We start from the raw sequence: 20,031 nt of genomic DNA, 5'->3' as shown, positions 1-20,031 counted from the left end.
TTGGTGTTTTTATTAATACTTTACTGAAACCACTAAGACACAAAGACTGGAAATGTGACGCAGGGGAAACACTTCAAAGGCCCAAGTATTTGATGGTCAACCATTTGCAATGCTTCCAGCCAACAGGACAAATAAAGTCAGGACTGTCTGAACAGAGAGTTCTGAGCAGCACCGTTCTTTGACTATGGCTGACCCTGCTGTCACAAAACTGGTATTGAAGTTGACCATTGTGGTCAGAACTTCAGGTCTGAAATCTCTGAGAACAACCGCAGTGGCATTCCCCACCGTGCACATGCTGGAAGAGTGCATGTGCATGTGCATGCTGGAAGAGTCAGTCCCAAAATGAAATATGCACGTGAGCTGATGTAGCAGCTAAGAAATGCTGAAGAGTCGACCACTGCGCATGCGGAGGGGCTGGCAGCTTAAGAATGAATAAAATGGCCGACTATAATGGGAGCCCAAAAAAATGGCAGAGAGGTTTGTTGCAGGTGCAAGAAGATGAAGATGATTTAAGGTTGCTAAAGAGTATCTATTAACCCAAACCACAACATTTTGTGAGCTTTGCCACATTTTGAATTAATTTTTCAGAAGCTTGACGTCTTCTGTTAATGTCAGCACACTTAGAGATCAAACCCAAAATGTCAAAATGTGGAATAAATACTGCTTAATTTGGGATATAACCAGTGAATCATCATAAAGAAAGCCTCATCCTGGCTGAACATAATGCCTGATGATAATAATTACCTTTTTGTTTCTCTAAGAGATATAATTAGAATCAGCAATCAACACTGATGAGGATGGTGCTGTTAAAACAGCTGCTCCCAGGGAGTCAGCATCAAGGCAGCGGCAGCTAGAAATCAGATCTGATGACAAACGATGTAAATCAGCATATTTTTCAGCACAGTTTGAATTTAACAATATTACATCATTGGATAGCACTCATTAGTAAATCATTAATCAGACTGGATATTTCTTCTTCTTGATGAGTCATACTCAGTGCTGGACAAGATTATCCAGACATTCATTGGAATATATCTGTCTTCTTTCTTTCATCCTGCTCACTGTCACATTGTGATAATTAGATTGTCCTTCATAAACAAAAGGGAACTGATTCATGTCTTATTTAAGAGCTAAAGAGCAGAAGGTTAAACTGTTTTATTATTAATCAGAATAAAGTAACATTTGTTAAAGCTTTGTGGCCTTTAAGTATTTATGAGCTGTCAAATATGTCACCAATCTGTCTGTAGTGCAGTTCAAGCTACAGAGGGTCATTTCATTTGAATACTGGATTTTTTTCAGCTGTTATATGATCCTGTGGCATTATAATTACATTAATGGAGTGTTTCCTCGTCCAGCACAAAGGCTGAAAGGTCTCAGGACACTCTGCCAAGCTAAGAAATCTCAGTGTGGGTTCTGAAGTAGAAAAAAAGAAAAAACAACCTTTTAATCATCCCTTCCCTGTATAGAAAGAGCTTGGCCTCTCTTTGTTATGTCATAGATGGCAGGTCTGCACTTGCTGTGTGTGCATATGGTGTGTTCCCGTCAGCATTTCTGGAGTCATTGCCCAAGCACTTCAACCTTAAACTGAGTCTGGCTCTGAAAATGCATTATCACTGCTTCTCAGGGCTACACTTCTGATGAACAGCCCAACCCCAGAGGGACCAAAACTGTGGTTCTGTTCATCAGTATTTATTCCTCATGACGTGACTCCCAGCAGGAATGCAGTTCAGCCAGCCTGCAATTATCCCCGTTATCATCGTTATTATAAAGTCAACCTAGAGGTGGGAGTCTTCTTTAACCTTAAAAAACCCTCTCTCTCTTACCAAAAGTCTTCTGTCCTTGATGTGAGGACACAGGAAGACAGCATGTGGTGTGGTACACACAAGAAGAGAAGGAAAGAAGACCAAAGGGATGTCCCCACTGTGCGTCTCATATTATCATGTGTCTCCAGACTTAATGGGTCTCACTGCTATCAGCACCATCACGACCCAGCTTCCTGTCAAAGGGAGGCACGCACAAACAGCCATTTAGCAGGTCACAGGCAGATTCAAGCGAGAAAAAAAAGGAACTTTAACACAGCTAGCCGGAGCTGGACACTGGACTGTCCACAAGCTGAGCCTTTAATCTAAAGTTTTAGCGAAGCTGTGTGTCCTCTTGACGCCCAAGCTGACTCATAACTCAACAGCCCACCAACAGACATGAGGGGTTAACAGATGTCATTAGCTGCAACCCAGAGGAAATCAGATGAAACTCAATCCAGATCCCCTCCCTACTTAAGAGTATTGAACGACAGAGGCCCCATGTCCACAGCTGTCCTCACACCTGTTACCATATGCTCTTAAGCCATATCATGTCTAAGTGAAGATTATGAAGTGTTCAGCTACAACCTCAGCCTGCACAACCAAACAGAACAGTTTTTATGTCTGATGCATGCTCTCATTTCTATTCCCCTGTGTGTGTTTGCCTATGAAGACACACACATTTCCTGATTTGAAAACTGCCATTAACAAAAAAGTGAAGTGAAAGCAGGGTGTTCTCAGTTTGCAGGATTTCCTTCACGCTCCATCCTGATAAAGATATCAAAAGCAGGAAGTGCTCATGAGAACATATAGAATATTTAGGGTGGACACACAAAGACAACCTGATACCTGAAGCTATTCATCAGAAGTATTTGTGTGTATTTTTGTATATTTTTCAGCATGTTAAACAGAACGCTGGCTGCATGCAATTCATCTTGTGATCACTCTTCCTCTTTGGTTTTCATTGCTGTGACTTTCTGGGTTGTTCCTGTTCACATACATTGTTGCTCCTGTAACATCCAATCTAGACAAGAAGTGTTTGGATAGTTACTCATTTGAAAGCTGAATTTTTATATTAAAAAAATGTCTCTTCTTTCAATATGAGTCTGTTCCCTGCTGGTGATGACCGCAGCACAGTCAAATTGTGATCATGTGACATCCTCCAAAACCCCTGTTAGGATAAAGGGTGACATTGATCACATGTTTACGGATCACTGTCCTGCTAAATGTTGAAGGATTTAGTTGAATCTAAGCATTGGGAACAGTCCCGTATTTATCTAACACCATCTTGTCATCATAACAGATTCAATAACATGTTTAACAGACAGGGTGCTAAGCTTGTTAGCTGTTATTTTTTTGTGGAAATGCAACCTGACCTTTTGTGCAAGCATTCACATATTGCTAAAATCTGAGAGCATTTTTTTGGCATGCTGGGCTGCTACAAACAGGTTTTTCTTTGCTTCTCTAGCTGGCTAAGAGTTGATTCCTGCAAAACAACTTTTCAAGTCTGGTTTTTTATCTTCCTCACGTATATCGCCACCTCTTCAACACTCACACTGAAAGGCATATGCATGTTAAGTTCTATTGATAACACAATAACAACCAATCCTTTGTTGCATTCAAAATGCATGATTACATATTTTAAAACTGTGTAAATAAATTAAACTACACAACAACAAGCCTCTGCTACAGAACAGCATCTCCCAGCCAGCCTCTCTGCTGGCTCATCACTGGATTCAGGCTCTGACCCAAAGACGCTCTCACATCCCTCAGCAGCTGAGCTCAGCTCTACACAGCACAGCAAAGTGGTCATGATTGCTCCTGGATATAAAAAAAAGAAGCTTATGGCACCTTTCTTGTGGCGGATAAAGCACCTGAGAATTGGAGATCATTCAAACATGTCGAAAAACTGACTGATAAGTCAATCAATCTGAATATAATTCATGTTTTTTGTCCCTTAAAGGTGTTATCTGACAATATTCCAACTTTGACCGAAACCGATCTGCCTGTATCTTCTTTCAGAGTGTGAATGAACTCCAGTGCACAGCTCTCTGGTTTGACCTCCTCTAGAGCTATCATATCTGTATTTCTGTTTAATGACTCCCACTGAGACAACACATGCTACACAATAGACTTCCATGTATTTACTTCCTCCACACCTGGCCCGTGCCACAGCAGGAACTATGAGCACATCCCTCCAGCCAGCTCATTTATACCAGGCTCTATGGGCCAGTCAGACCTTACACACTACAGGAAATGGTCGTATTAGAAACACTAGATATAGAATCAGCATCCTCATGAGGAGGAAATGACACATTGGACACATTTAGCAGTCATTTCTGAGCAGGGTGATACACCTTATGGCTGTCAGAGATTTTAACTGTAAAAATTCATATGAGCACTTTTAGATAAAAGTTGAAGAAGTTTTTAGAAATATCCTCCGGGCTGCCTTTTTTCCGGGTTAACCTGCACACATTAGCACTCACAACATGTGGCTGCCTGCTCCACTGTGGAATCCCCTGCAACTGTCAAGCACTCACTCCCCCTCCACCTCCACCTCCTCCTCCTGTCCCTCTGGGGAGGTACCAAGAGTTCAAATTAAACCTGCTATCAAAACCTCCGGGAGTTTGTTACCTGTTGATCTTTAGCGCGAAAGCCCGGCGCTCTGCGGACGCCAAAGAAGCCATACGTGAGGCTGAGGTCCCGGTTCAGCGTCCCGGGGGCTCTGGTGTTTCCTCGCGGTCTGACTCGCCACCTCTGTGTGTGTGTGTCTCTCTCTCTCTCTCTGTCAACCACGCACCACTTCTTCAACCGCGCTACAGCTCAACTGTCATGCCCGCTCTCATCTTGGCTGTGGCGGCGGCAGGCAGCGGCGTTCCTGGGTGTAAACTTCCGCGTTTGATCAGAGCCATCCCGTCGACAGAGTGCACGAGAGAGAGAGAAAGGGGGAGAGAGAGAGAGGGAGGGAGAGAGGGAGAGGAGGAGGGAGAGAGCACACGCTGGATGAGACAAGCGCGCTCCCTCGCTGCAGATTTGAGCTTCAACAACCGCTTCTCTTCAGCACGTGTGTGTGTGTGTGTTTTGTTTACATTAACAGTTTCGTTTTACAACAAGCCCCCATTATGCAGACTAAACCTGTTTATGTTCGTGGAAAAATAGAAGTTATTTATGGATTATGTGTAAGGCTTTGAGGAAATGTAGATTTGTTGATTTTTGCTGTAACAATACTAATAATGATAATAATATTTTTTATTTTTAATATTTTTTAACTTAATAGTCAGAGCAGGTGAAATGAAGTATTTTACACTGATGAGTTACCAGTCCTCCAGACAAGAAAGGAATTACACATAAATATTCAAATGTCAATCTGTTCATATCCTCTGTGGCCTTGGAGGATGTTAAAATCACATCACTGATGTAGTCAGTGACTATATAATGTTTATAGTCTACAAAGAGAGTATTATTTTCTAACATTTTTGCACGTACAGTGACAAGTCTATGGAACTGAGATCACTTTAATATACATAAAAACCTAAAAGAATAGTATGTTTATGTGGAGTAAAAATAAACTGTCGCTTGCCGCCATCTTGTGGTGTGATGTGTCTCATGACACCATTGCTGCTTGAACTAAAACAAACAAATATCAGTGAATTGTTTTCTCGCCGTGGGCTTTCTTTACTCTGTTGTTTAATCTTAATTGTTATTTATGATAAATTAAGAACTATAACCATAATGTTATCTGTATATATTTTTTCAAATTATCAAGCACTGTTGGCAAAAGCGGAACGATTGTCGTCACCTCAGGATTTCAACGGACCTTTGACGGTGTGGGACACTGTCAAAACGTAAAGCAGCAACATAGCAGTAGACAGCATTAACGCGAAAACTTTAAATAGCTGTCTGTTTTTATAAATAACAGTCTGGTTATTTTTTCATAGCTGTCGCATTTAAATAAAGTGGGGGTTCTCTTGCTTTCTCCTCTGCAGGTAAGAAAGAAAAGGGTCCACGTTTGTGATAATGGTAGAATGAATTTACTGTGCTGCTAGCACTGTGGTGAGCATGTTGCTATCACTTGATATGTCCTGTTTGTTGGGTAGATTTTTTTTCTAAAGTTGCAGAATAAAAAATCCTTTGCGGAATATAACAAACAATTGACACAAGTGCCGTGTGAATTAATTAACGTAATCATGACATTTAACGTGATTAAAACTCACACTAACTTGAAAGGCCAATATACATATGTGTTTGTTGTCTTGCTTCACCCTACACTTAGACATAATTTCTGTGATGGAGGAGGAAGATGACTGCCCCGAGTTGGTGCCCATTGACACTCAGCCTGGTCCTCCTGCGGCACAGATACCAGTGACCATCATTACAGGCTACCTGGGTGAGAAGTGTTTACCCACAGCTTTAATGAGCTTATAGTCAATCCCTTGATAATCCAGCTACACAGCGAAGAAAAGCAGTAGCATAATTTTATTATGTTGTTTATTTCTATACAGGCTCGGGGAAGACTACACTCCTGAACTATATCTTGACAGAACAGCATAACAAGCGGATTGCTGTCATCCTCAATGAATTTGGAGAAGGTAAACGGGTGGTGTCCTCCTTATAAATCAGTTTCAGATTCAGTCAAACTGAACACCTTGCTGCCAGACCAATGATTGTTGTGATGTATTCCCTTAACGTTCCACAAGGGAGCAGCATATTGACAAATTGCAAACTCTGGTCCACAAGTGCATTTAACCTGCAGTATGATTACTACACGTTAAACAAAAGATTAATTAGTTAAAGTGGTCTAAAAACTCTCTGTAGTCCTGGCATAATATTCAACAATATTGACATATTTAGTAGAAAATAAGTTTTCAGATGATAATCAGGTGATGATCCTCTGATTGCGCTTTCTTCCTCATCTTCTTCCTCCAGGCAGTGCCCTTGAGAAGTCCCTCGCAGTGAGCCAGGCAGGAGAGCTGTATGAGGAGTGGCTGGAACTCAGGAATGGCTGCCTCTGCTGCTCGGTCAAGTATGTAGAGTAACTAAAGAGAATTGACCTTTCTTGTAATAATTTAAAGAAAAAAATAAAGGTCCTAACTTTTGTAAGAAGTTGGGACACGCCCTTCAGTCAAGACCTTATATTTTGCGGTACAATTTTCTACATCAGACATAGAGGCATAGGAAAGATAAATAAACATGTCTGCCTGTGTGAAGCATCAGAGGGGCAGATGAGGGCTTTGTTACCACAATATTTGGCAACAACACCATTCCATCTCATTTGCACTTATTGGAACCAGCAGTTGTTTTCTTTAAAATAATAATAATAAACACTTCACCAGGCTCTGTGTGGCCTGACCAAAGAAGTAATGCCTCAGATGACCTGGCCTCCACAATCACCTGACCTAAACCCAGTTCACATGTTGGGGTTGCAACATAAACAACCAACCAAGGCTCAGCATGTAAGGCAGAGGAAATGCATTATAGCTGGCAACTTGAAGAAGTTGGTTAATAGAATAGACGGCTTTGTAAGCTTTATTTACTCTCCAAAAACATTACTAAACTGGGTGTGATCAAACCTTTTATTACAACTTTTATTTACAATATATTTTTGTGTTGTATTACAGTCTGTTGTGTACTGCAGTAACAATTTATACTTACATTTCTTTTTCTAGGGACAATGGCCTTAAGGCCATTGAAAACCTGATGGAGAAGAAAGGAAAGTTTGACTACATCTTGTTAGAAACCACAGGACTCGCTGATCCAGGTGACACACATTTTACCATATTAGGTCAAGATCAGTTGTCATATAAATACTGTTATATAATAATGTTTGTTAGTTGCCACCTGTGAGTCAGCAGCTCTATCACCAAGAGGTGTGTGTGTGTGTGTGTTGGCTGCAGGCAATCAGATGACTCCCAGGCCATACGCAGTATTTACCACAGGCAGCATGTGAAATAAGAATGGCCCAAATCACTGACTGATGTTCTCATGACAGATTTGTATTGTGGAAAAGACTTTCAAATCATTCCTGCTTGGTCAACAGAGTTTAGTGGACCAACTGAATGACGTCTTCTACAACTAGTAAGCATGGTGTTAGCATTCTTGAGTCACATTGTTGGCGTGAGAAGCCAAATAGACCCTTTCAAGCTATAGTGCAAGACTTTTTACATATAAATGAAAATTCTTTAGCTTTTGCCAAACAATTGCACACAATGGTGATTAACCCCATCAGTGCCCAGTAAATCTCCCTGTATATTCTTGTGTCTTCACAGCACCCTTCAATGTGGGAAGTCCATGTTAGTGAGCTAGTTAGTATCATTCCTGGTACTTAGGAATTCAGAGATGATTTTTATTTTTAAGCCCAGATCAAAAGTTCAACACTTCGTAACTAACTAAAGACCAGATGTGTGTTGCTGTGACAGGAACATCCCAGGGCAGGAAGAAAAAAAAAAGCCTGTCCGGTCATCTTTCAGAAAATCAATATTAGACTATTACAGGGCGAGCTCTGTGACGATCAGGGTGTGTCGCTAAGTGACAGGTGTCAGGAAGCAGTGGCATGGCCAGACACACACCACTTGGCTTCGCAGACAGAACCAACAGAGTGTGCTCAGACCGGGGCTGTCCTCCCTTCTCTGCCATGTCATTGGCTTGTTATCGACTAGGACAGATCTGTCATTGGTTCTGGCAGGGCTGTCAGTCATAAAGAGTCCCAGGGGATTCTCCCCCTTCCATTCAGGAAGAGGTTGGATGAGTTATGTGAAACATGCCACTCAAAAACAGTGTTTTCATTACACACCCATCAAATATTTACAATGCTTTCTTATTCTCGCTTGGCAGTTTGACAAAAGTGCATTATGTGAACAAGCTGTGGCTGGCATGGTAACAGAGGGTCTTGTAATAACCATATCCACAGGAAAATAGAAACAAACCAAATGTACCAGGAGGACATAAACAATTGAAAGCTTGGATATTGGATTTATTTGTTCCACAGAGCTCAGTTGAAAAAAAACTCATGCAGCATTCACGACATTAAGCACAAATAATTGTATAGTATTACATGGATAAACCTTACATCTCCTTATGTGAAGACCTACGTAACTTACAAAAAAATCTTCATTACACTTGTTAATTTGAACATCATTGCTGCTCAGACAGATTAAAAAGAAGCCATGGACCAGTCTCTTTATTTGCATTTTATAGAACTTCACTTGTTGCCTGCACAGATACTTGCCTCCTCCATTTACTGACTGAGACACCCTCCTGACATATTTTTGAGTTGTATGTATGTAACATCATGAATCATTAGAGTCTAACCTACATACCACCCTTCTGGCAGGAGCTGTAGCCTCCATGTTCTGGGTTGATGCAGAGCTTGGCAGTGACATCTATTTGGATGGTAAGAGAAAACCTGTGTTTTCATCCTTAATATGGCAACATTGGTTTAAACTGTCTGTTTGTGTCAGTTTTTTTCGCTTTCAAGGCCTGTATCTCATTACAACCTAGCTTTTCATTCAAATAACATGCCTGGATGAGGTGAGGTGAGGTCAGCAGAATTAAAGGTCAGAATGGTGACTCTGATGTATCATCATCTCAAATTCAGTTTCTCATTGAAGCCTATAAGATCCAGTTGTGATTCAGCCGTCTATGTTGTTTGTAGGGGTAGTATATTTTGTTACTTCTTAGGTGTAGAGGTTTGTGTGTGCTAAATTCTCAGCTGTCCACAGTGTTGTCACAGCCAAGAGACCAAAAGTGTTCTTCAAATGAGTCAAGAAAGTGGCTCAAAGAAACACAGCTCAACACCAAAAGCAGCAGTTCAGAGCAGAATTCACACAGGTGCTGCATATAATACATTAATCTGCTGTATGCACTATTTGTTCATCCCATAGGCATCGTTACTGTCATTGATGCCAAGTACGGACTACAGGTATGTGAGTAAATACAACAAAATGCTTGACATCAAATTTAAGTGTTTTATGTTTTACACTGTATGTCACTTGTACAAGATTACCTCTCAGAGATACTTTTGATTCATAAACCAAGTCCCCTTAAATTCATTCAATTACATGTTTATTTTTATTTCTTGTAATCATTTATAAAGCTCTGTAAAGATTTGCAGTTTATTTTGGTTTAAGTAAAGGATGTGATTAATCTAAACCAGAAAAATCTGAAAAAAAACTTCAAAGCATATTTACTCTGCATTTACTCCGAGTTCGTAAACCTGCAGTGAACGGCGAAACACACACACATCCTGCCCTTTCTGTGGTATTTAAAAGGAACAGGACAAGTGACACCTAGATAATGGGCACTAATTTAAAGGTGTTATGCTCAGTGAGGTGACACATTTCATGGCCTCTGTGCCTGTTCTGTCCTTAGAGTGAAGTGAGGAAATCATGACAGATGAGAAAGAGAGGCTAAAACTCATAGTGATGGAGTAATTGATAAGAGAGATGTGACCATTATAAAAGGGGTGTCACATTCACTCACCTGCCTTGTGTCTCATCTGTCTCATCAAGTATCTGTCAAAAAAAGAAATGTATCCATATCTATCTGGCCTTAACCTCACGTCCTCTAAAACCATTTTTTAGCAAAAAAAAAAAGAGGGGGGTGTCTGAGAGAGATCCATCGTCATTCTATTATCATTTATTTAATACATTTGTGTCATTCAGTCCTTTAGAGGAAGAGTGTGATGATTCAGGCAGTGACAGGTTCATGTCAGATGGGCACTTAGGGGTCAGGATCCAGATTAACATCTCCTGCTCTGTCTGTTATTACATATTAAACGCTTTAGTGCATCGGCCTGCGCAAGCACAGGACACACACAGAAAATTAAATGTCACTCTCTGGGGATTCAAGTGTTAGGGATATTTCACCATAATGAAACGCCACATTTTGTGTCAGTTCTTGTTGCTAGTGTTTAAATTAAACATTTTCTGCCTTAATTTGATTTAAATTTTGCAAGGTAACGTCTTGTGTCTCTGCCTTCTCTAGCAACTAACAGAAGAAAAAGCAGATGGGCTTATCAATGAGGCAGCCAGGTAGGTTCACTGTGTAGGCTGAGCTGGTTGACTGTTTACAGCGCATGCACCAAGCCAACTTGCTTCATATGATAATACTATATATATGTGGGTATTTTTCCAAAACGCCAGAAGTATTCACCATCTCTGTGTAGTAAAATAAGGAATACAGTAATGTAAAATGCTATTTGACAAGTCCTGCACACTGCATTAACAAGTGCAATAAGCGTGCCTTAAATGTGTACTTTAGTGTACTACTTGAGAACAACCCCAACCTCACCAGGGTTCATAAAGTGCTGTGGAGGTAATCTTGCCACTCGTTTGTCTCCTTCGTCAGCTGTGCAGTGTTGTTGTTGTTGAACAAATACACTAATGAAAAAGGACCAGTTGCACAACCCTTTGCATTCTTTCTTCCTTTGTTTGTGTTTTCACTTCTAAACTAAACAGTACTCGGCTCCCATCTGAGCTTACCCACCCACTGCCACCCATTAAGACTCGCACACACAGTTTTCCAGATTTGAGACAGAGAGTTTGACAGAGAATGAACATTTTGATGAAATCATCCTGCTGTGAGCTGTTTTTTCTCTGTTGTTATGAAGCAGGTTCAGGTGCTAAAAACAAACACACATCTTGTTAAATGTTGTTTTTTTTTTACAGACAGCTAGCTGTCGCCGATCTGATCATTGTCAATAAGACAGACCTTGTGAACGAGGAGGAACTAACTCAAGTCAGAGACACTGTCAGGTTAACATCCTGTTTATAATACCGTTTCATCTAATTGTCTAATATTGGGGTATGGCTGAGATGTAATTATGATTTTTCTCTCTCCTCAGGACAATAAATGGTCTTGTCAAGATTTTAGAAACCCAGAGATCGAGGTAATTTATTTTTTTTAAACAAAAAGGGATAATCACAGAGATGAGGTTAAGTAGCTTCTCAATGCCTAGGCATCCTGCTGTGTTCAGTGTAACTCCTGCTCAGATCTTTGTATCAAAGATGAAGCAGTTCAGGCGTGACATTGCTTCAGAGACACACAAACACAAACCACAGTGCCCTGAGTAAACGCCAAACCTTCAACAGTGTCCAGTTACCCTCAAGTCTTTGCTCTCTGACCCCAGGTCTCTGCGCAGACAGGGGTGGCATATATGCGGACCTGCACACACCGCCTGTGTGTTAGCACGTTCTGTGTTATTGAACCCAGGTAGCATCTGGCTAACACAAGCAGTGTGTATCAAAGGTCTGGGTGTGTTTCGACTCTGCTTTGGCCTCCTGCAGAGTTCAGACCAGGGTGAGCAGATGAAAGACGCCGTGCAGTCGGGTTAATCAGAACAACATTGGCAAAACTCTGATAGCTTCAGTCAGCTCACAGACGTTTTCTTTTAATACTAGTTTGTCATTTCTTGCATATTTTTTACTAAGCATGGTGAATTTTAGATCAGATGTGAAATGATTTTATTTTCTTTCTCAGAGTGGATCTTTCTGAAGTGCTGGATCTGCATTCCTTTGACTGTAAAGATGGAGTAAAGTGAGTTGGCTTTGTCCTGTTTAAAGGAATAGTTCCCCCCAATTAGGAAATATTCTTATTTATGTGGTGCATGACATATTTACCCATTCAGGTTATTTTATGAGGGTTGCCAGATATCATTCATATAGATTGTCGACCTTTCTGCAGTGTAAGTGTGAATTGCACTTGCTCAAAAACACCAAAAAGACTACACAACAGGAAAAATCTCAATAGCAATGTCTTCTTAAAAATCAGACCCCATTACTCTGAAACAAATCACAGACCATGTTTCGATCCTTGACAAACACAATTGAACACAATTGTTATTTAAAGACGATTTCAGATTTATAGAGTGCATTAATGCAGTAAACGCTGCCTGGTTATTGGTATATTGACAATTTCAAAATAAAGCACAAAGTGGAATATTCAAACTGCAAGAACAAATCACCTATGTTAGATTTTTAATGTTATTCTTCAAATCAAGTCAAATTGAATCTAACATGGATACAACAAAATTGTCACTGAACAAAATCAGACTGGAAAGAAGAAGATGCAGTTTCTCGCAGTATCATCAGTTGTCGATAGTTCAAAGACAATAGGCAGCATCAATCACACTGTGTTCACTATCAAACTTATATTGATTGTTTGCGGTGTTCACGCTGCTCTGTTTGAGCTAATCGCCCAACACTCTTTGATACTGTTGCTCACAACGTTTCTCTCTAATTAACAGACCGCCTTATTGAGCGTCCCACTGTTACACCACAGGACGATCATCATATTGTATCCCCCTATTGTAGATTGTCATTCTCATGAATAGAGTCAGTGTTCATCCCTTCATGTGAATGAAGCGGCCGCTACGTTAAAGCTCTCTTAACATGTCCTGAGTTCAGTGTCTCTAGACCAGCTGCAGAGGATTAGACCTGTGTGTGTCCAGCAGCTCCCGAGGAGTTCCCCTTGTCCCAACAGATAGCTTCTTTCCCCCTGCCTTTGAGAGTCCCGGCCCCTCCTTCCCTCAGTCCCATGCTGGCTGTTTGAAGCGGCCCCCCGCCGCTCTGCCTGTGTGGTACTAACAGCACGCAGGGCTCAAGCAGCTGGACACAACATTTAGCCTCCTTGTGAGGTCAGAGAGAAGTAGGGGGGACAAGGGCTGGAGTTTGTTTGGGGGTGATGGTGGGTGTTCTGTCTTTTCAAAAGTCCATTTAGAGCTCTGTCATTAGGCTCTGACAAAGCATATAATACTGTGCGATACAACGTACGTAGTTCTGCAAAGAAAAGAGAAACAAGGATAAAATGGCTTTTTAACCGTTTGCTCGCTCATCCTATATACACAGATATAAAATAGTAATTTCCCAACATCAGACTTAACTATACAATGTTGTTAAGAATGTGAATCTAGCTTGAAGTTTGAATAAATTATGTCTACGTGTAACATCTCATCGGTGGATGCTAATCAGTTGTTCACAATGAACGTGTTTTCCTCTCTTATTTCATGTTTTAAAGTTCACTTTCGACTTCACTCTTGCCCTTCAGATTGGGAACTACTGCCTTGAGAAAATAAGTTTATAGCTGTAGGAAAAGTATAATTTAACCAGCTAAAGTACACTTATCTTATTTTAGTTTCGTGTTGCAACTGGCCATGGAAACTGTATGGAATTATTCATATATATCACATTCTTCATCCAAATTCTTTGCAATCTTTGTCTGTGACCTGTATGTGTGCAAGCTTGCAAGATATACAGCTGTTCTCATGTGACTAACATGACAATAATGTACAATATATATTGCATGATGGATGTAGCTGTTTAATGTCATTTCTCTCCTCTGAAAGTCTGGCGGAGAAGCTCCAACTTGTGAAACCTACCAGACCACATCTGGACAAGGTATTGTTGAGCTCTTTATTCTGTTTATTCCCTTATAGTCACTCTTTCGGGCCTCCTAAGAGTTTTTCTTGTTTTGTTTGCTAATTTATTTCAACACATCATTTCCTACAGGATAAAGGGGGGGGGTGCATTCTCCTCAGGCTAAAACTGTGCCTTGCATTCCCCCCAGGCTGTGACACTGTGGTGAAAACTCCCTCCCTGCTTTACTTTTTTTGTGTGGAGATCAACTTGAGGCTTTTGATGTTTTCTTGTTGTATTACAAATAGACCTGGTCTGGGTCATACACAGCTTAGACAGTAAACCCCTCTCCACTTATGTTGTGGGTTGGCTAGACTGACTAGAGTCATGGCTGTTTGTTATGGTTTTACTGTTGTTATGAGCTGAATACAGCCATCATAAAATGTAGTATAGATGGCCCATTTAATAATTACCAAGTGAATGTTAAATATATGTGGAAAACCGATAATGCTTGGTGTGAAATAGACGGCGCACCCCAAGTCTGTGACGATGTGACTTCGTATTTCTGTTTAGGTGTCAGGACCAAATGACTCCTTTCAGCAATTAGGGCTCATATTCTTTAAGTTGGCTTTATACCCATGAACTTTTATCACAGGATGAAGAGAGATGAGGGTTATTTGTGTGGGTAAATAACGCCATTGTTGTCTGTTTTCTCTCAGGTTCCCTTTCCCGCATCAAGCCCCACCCCCACATTGCTCTTTTCATGTAAATGAGAATGCTGTTTTTCTGTTGTTATACCAAATGACAAGGAAGTGTGTAACCTTAACACTTCAACACAAAACCCCCAAATATCTGCAAAGTGCCCTTTTAATGCTGTAAGGAAGTACAGAGAGGGGGGACTCTGTATGTGTGTGTGAGAGACAGAGGCAGGGAAAGAAGTGGGGGGGGGGTGTCGGCAGATAAAGAAGTGATGCCAGCGCTGGGTTTCGGGTGCCACATGGAGTTGTGGTTTTTGACACGTTCATTGACAAAGTCATCATCCAGGGTGTAAAAAAACGCTTCTTTTGTTTAGCGGTAATAATGACTTTGCTAGTTTCAGTAAACTGAAAATATATGAGGAAATGCATTTTAAATAAATATCACCACAAGTACGATTTAAAGTAATTTTTATATTTATTATGAATGGTGCTTCTACTACATTCATGCTATACTTAGTAGTTATATATGTTTATTTCTAATGGAGTGTTTTTTTATAAGCATAAAGCTGATGGGAACTACCATTTATTTTCTTCTATTTCCTTCTCAGAGTATTTTAACTGTGACATTCGAAGTGCCTGGAGATCTTTCTGAGGACGCTTTGAATGCCTTCATCCAGGTAAAGACACTCTGTGTCATTCACATCCTTGCGGCTATTACTAATTAGTTCTCATACAATAAAGTCCTTTAAAAAGTAAACACCCATTTTCCACTGTTTCAGAATCTCCTTTGGGAAAAGATGTTCAATAACAAAGCAGGGCAACCCATGACTGTCATCCGGTTAAAGGTACAGCAGGGCACAATAGACACCCCTGTGGCTGCAGTGATCAATAACACACCGGCTTTATAATCGGCTCCAAATGCTTTTATTCACTACTGGCTAATGTGTCACTCTTGGTTTATGTCTTTTCTTAGGGCATAGTATCATTTGCAGGTAAAGACCACCAAGTGATGCTGCAGGGGGTCCATGAGCTGTACGAGCTGAATGAGACTCCACAGCTTTGGGAGGAGAACCCACACATCAACCGGCTGGTTTTTATAGGTGGAGGCACACACATTTGTTTCACTCATTTTCTCACCCGTAAATTCTTAGACACTACTGCAAAGGCAGCAAATCGAATTAGTAATTTTCTATTATAGTTTTATAGACAAAGTAGAAGCCGTTTAATGTAGTTGTGCTACAAAAGCTTAAAAGGTAAAGTGTGTTTATGGATGCTGACTTGTCGCCTTTGTTTCACAGGTAGGAACCTGGACAAAGACATTTTGCAGGAACAGTTTATGTCTGTGGTGCAGGGCACAGAGAAGAACTAGCTACAAGCTCTACTGTACTCTCCTCTTCACATCAAAAGTGGTCAGTTCTAGTCAGAGCAAAGGTTGTGGCATTGATCATCCACAAATCTTAGATTGTCGTTTATTCTTTTTGAGGGTGAGGTACGTCAGAGGATGGCCTTTAGTGATCAGTAGTTTCAAATTGTGATCATTTATCACATCCTGCTCTAGTGTTTGATGTGCTTCGGACTCTATCACACATGTTTGCACATACCAAAATGCTGCAAATGCCCAGAAATGTATAATGTAATGTATAATACATTACATTTTTAGACGGACAGCTTTACAAAACGGCCTGTTTTGGAACTCAAGAAGTGAGGCACACACTGTAAAGTGTGGTAAAGCATTGTACTCTGAGTAGTCCTGCCTTTGCTTCTGCCTTCTACCAGCCTGTATTTTTAAATTATTCAAAATAAACCTTTATTCTAAAAATGCTTCATTACAACTTTTCTCTTATACATAAACAACATGGTGTTTACAGTGATTAGTAGTACACCAGGCCTTTCTCACTGGCAGCACCAGGTCATTAACATAAGAGATAAGGTCCCATTGTGGTAAAGTGAGGAGTGAAAAGCCTCCAAGAGAATTAGCATCTCAGCTTTTATTATTATGAAAGGCATACAAACAGTTTGAATCACTTGAGCAAACTGTCTGGAATATAAGTCAGAGATGGTATTTAAAGTAATGCTTATCCAGAGTTAGTAAAAAGCTATCTTTGGTCCCACTTAGTGTGCATTTTGTTCATTTCCTAAAACAGGCATGCTTTAAGTTAAGTTTATATTTATGCAGGGATGTCACATAGTAATCTGTACTTGTAACACATGACAACATGTTTTGTATTTTTGGATTCTACATCCTTCATTGTGATGATTGTCATGTGAGAACCATCTCTCTCTCATAGCGCAGACACGGAGAAGGTCATGCCAGGTGAGGGAATATAGGTGGAGTTTTCCCAACTTGGTCATTTGCAATGGAGATGGTAACAGCACGGTTTTAGCACATATCCGCTGTTGGAGCGGTTTGCTTTGAGGATGGCCCTGCTTATTCATCCCGGTCGTAAAGCCGATCTGAGCTCATAACACAGAGCGCACCATGCAGCTGAGCCGTTTCCTACTCGATTCTGATGCTGATGGGCTCGTTAAGGCGGCTATTGCCTCTTTTCTTTGGTGGCAGTGGGAAGCCCTGCCACGGCCATTTTCATGGTCACACCACCCACGGGCATCCAGAGGTGGCAAACTAAACGAAGCCGCGGGTGGTTTCATGGTAGAAGCAGTTCTTATCACGGGTTAGGCGTGGTGTTAAAATTCCCAAGAACATCCGACCCCCGACTGCGCTGCTGTACGAAGAGAAATATGACAAAAAATGAACATTGAATTTGTATCAATGTTTTGTGACATCAAGCCTTTAAAGTTACATACTGTGTGTTCACCCTGCAAAAAAACAACTGTAGTCGTGTTTAATGTGTTTTACGCAGGGTGTCAAAAAGTTTAAATCCAAATGTGTAGCGTCCTATTACGCACATGACCAAATTACATTTTTCTTTTTCTTTTTGAGATTTTATTTGGTGTAACTGTTGACTTATATTTTAACCACTTGGCAAGAAAAAGACGGGCATTTTGACAACAATAAAATAAACTGCCATCCTGGGCTTTCTATGCATGAAAAGGCCTCGCGCATATCAGACGACACAAGCCCCCTCCCCACCTGTGCGCTTTCTGTGGCTCCCCTGCAGCGAGGGGCCACTCTGATAGGTCCGGAAGGTTAATGGGACTGGCCTGCAGGGCAGCACCCTCCTAGAATATAAAGCATCAGCTCTCACCACTACAGCAAACAGTTCACAAGGTTCGAGGAAGACCACGCTCCATCGATGCGCATTTACGCATGAACGGAGGCCTTTTGGTTTTTACGCACGGCGAACCATTAAGGCCTCGTTGGCACAGTTGAACTTTTTTCGTCGTTTTTTGAACTTTGAGCGTGTGACAATGACTCTCTCCAGTGAATTCGAAGCTTCACAACACGCTGGATTGCATTTAGAAGAAGACGAGATTGACATAGTAGGCGAGGATGAGCCTATCCACGGGCGCATTTTCCGAAAGGAGTCTTCTACTGACCCCGGCTCCTCGGCAGAATCTGGTGCAGAATTTGACTCTTCAGAACCAGAATCATCAGGGGAAAGCGAGAACAGTTTCTGCGCAGACGTACCGAGGAAAGCTCAGGGCAGCTCGGTTAAGCCTCCTTACTCCTACATTGCCCTGATCACCATGGCCATTCTGCAGAGCCCGCTGAAAAAGCTGACGCTGAGTGGCATATGTGACTTCATCAGCAACAAGTTCCCCTACTACAAAGACAAGTTCCCCGCATGGCAGAACTCTATCAGGCACAACCTCTCCCTCAACGACTGTTTCATCAAGATCCCGAGGGAGCCAGGAAACCCGGGCAAAGGCAACTACTGGTCCCTGGACCCAGCTTCAGAGGACATGTTTGACAACGGCAGCTTCCTCCGCAGAAGGAAGCGGTTCAAGAGAAACCAGCCTGAGTTCAGCAAAGACGGACTTATGTTTTATTCTAGCGTGAACTGCTACCGGCCGTACGGGCAACCATACAGCATACAGAGCCAGATAAACCACACACAGGCTGCTCCTCTTCGGTACATGCCTCTGCAGGAGGGCATCACGGTGCCTCCGACTTCTTACCACCTTCTACCACAGACTCTAAGTAGCCACAGCAGCAAGTGCAGCGGGCCAAAAGACTTCAGACCACAGCTGTGCGCCTCTGAAGCAGCAGAGCCAAAGAAGTGTTCCTTCAGCATTGACAGCATCATGAGCAGACCCTCTCCTGTCAGTCAGCAGAACCTGAACCTACAGCACAGCTCCCACAGCGCTCTCGGATACGGTCATCTCATGTCGGCCCCCACTGCCTGTTTGGTACCGACACTCCTGCAGCCTTCCAGGACTCCATTCTGCCCCCCTCCCATGCTGAGCACCGCTCCTTTGATAAACGAGCACCTCAGACTCTCTTATCCTCGATGCTAAAAAAGACTTTACAGTGTCTGTATGTGATATGTGACGATACGTTGGTGTAGCTCATTTCTTAAAGAAATGTTTGAATTGCATGATATTTGTGTGCGTTGACATTCATACCAGTGATGTCTTTAAAGAAAGCAATGTACTGTAAATAAGATGAGTGGTAATATATATGTTGCTGCTGTGAAAAAAAATGTTTGTTTTTTGTTAGTGGCAAAATAAATATCTGAAATTAAATAATATGCTGTTATGTGTGATTGTTTCAACAGATTGGGGGCTACAAAAAACAGAAATTATAATCAAATTCTTATGGGAATTTGGAAATATTGGCGCAGTTGTCTGGCATTTAGAAGGAGTTTGCAGCAATAAAAGTATAGTTTACCCCTAATTTATTCTAGTTATATGTTATATGTTTAAGAATTTTCTTTAGTTTTGCTTCATCCTAACCAGAATACTTCTCTTAAAGTGTAATACCTTATGGCTTTACACACAAATTCAAAAATCATTCTAAATAAATATTAATTTGAATTAAAAAATGAAAATAATGATGTCTAGTCATAAGTAATCATTTGTGCACAAAGTTAAATTAAATTTAATGTTAAGCACTATTTTATGTTTTGTGTTGTGGTCTGTCTGCGCGCCATGATTTAAAGGGCATTCTGCCTTTATACCACAAGGTGGCGCTGTTTGCACAATAATGGAACCGAGTGGTCTTGATCTGCTGTGATCATGGGCTATCATTGAAGTCTGTAATTTTAATGCTGCAGATGGGAT

At 41.2% G+C, this 20,031-nt stretch overlaps 3 protein-coding genes across 4 annotated transcripts in view; 2 read left to right on the top strand and 1 right to left on the bottom strand.

Annotated features, from left to right (window-relative positions):
• dock8 (dedicator of cytokinesis 8) overlaps window positions 1–4,714 on the bottom strand; it is a 41,215-nt gene extending 36,501 nt beyond the window's left edge. For both annotated transcript variants that reach the window (XM_028414918.1, XM_028414919.1), the window contains exon 1: window positions 4,434–4,714. In XM_028414918.1, the coding sequence (XP_028270719.1) occupies window positions 4,434–4,486 (53 nt within the window). In that variant the 5' untranslated portion in view covers window positions 4,487–4,714. The remainder of the gene's footprint in view (window positions 1–4,433) is intronic.
• Window positions 4,715–5,618: 904 nt separating this feature from the next.
• Window positions 5,619–16,619, top strand: cbwd (COBW domain containing). Its single transcript, XM_028413759.1, has 16 exons — window positions 5,619–5,785; window positions 6,073–6,186; window positions 6,302–6,388; window positions 6,726–6,822; window positions 7,466–7,557; window positions 9,130–9,189; window positions 9,680–9,717; window positions 10,782–10,828; window positions 11,465–11,551; window positions 11,641–11,685; window positions 12,276–12,332; window positions 14,140–14,191; window positions 15,456–15,524; window positions 15,627–15,692; window positions 15,821–15,947; window positions 16,146–16,619. Exons 2-16 carry the CDS (start codon window positions 6,087–6,089, stop codon window positions 16,214–16,216), a joined length of 1,095 nt encoding a protein of 364 aa, XP_028269560.1. The 5' UTR covers window positions 5,619–5,785; window positions 6,073–6,086; the 3' UTR covers window positions 16,217–16,619.
• Window positions 16,620–18,127: 1,508 nt separating this feature from the next.
• foxd5 (forkhead box D5) lies at window positions 18,128–19,266 on the top strand. The gene has a single exon (XM_028413760.1). It carries the CDS (start codon window positions 18,217–18,219, stop codon window positions 19,264–19,266), a length of 1,050 nt encoding a protein of 349 aa, XP_028269561.1. The 5' UTR covers window positions 18,128–18,216.
• The last annotated feature ends 765 nt before the right edge of the window (window positions 19,267–20,031 follow it).

This window comes from Parambassis ranga, chromosome 9 (assembly GCF_900634625.1).
Source record: "Parambassis ranga chromosome 9, fParRan2.1, whole genome shotgun sequence".
Classification (NCBI taxonomy): Eukaryota; Metazoa; Chordata; class Actinopteri; family Ambassidae; genus Parambassis; species Parambassis ranga.
The sequence above is the reverse complement of the archived record's forward strand: the minus strand, read 5'-3'. Positions and strand labels throughout refer to the sequence as shown.

Coding starts and splice junctions, on each gene's coding strand:
- cbwd (XM_028413759.1), top strand. CDS start 6,087: ATGGAGGAGGAAGATGACTGCCCCGAGTTGGTGCCCATTGACACTCAG. Junction 6,823..7,465: donor TGCCTCTGCTGCTCGGTCAA/GTATGTAGAGTA, acceptor TTCTTTTTCTAG/GGACAATGGCCTTAAGGCCA. Junction 9,718..10,781: donor ATGCCAAGTACGGACTACAG/GTATGTGAGTAA, acceptor TGCCTTCTCTAG/CAACTAACAGAAGAAAAAGC.
- foxd5 (XM_028413760.1), top strand. CDS start 18,217: ATGACTCTCTCCAGTGAATTCGAAGCTTCACAACACGCTGGATTGCAT.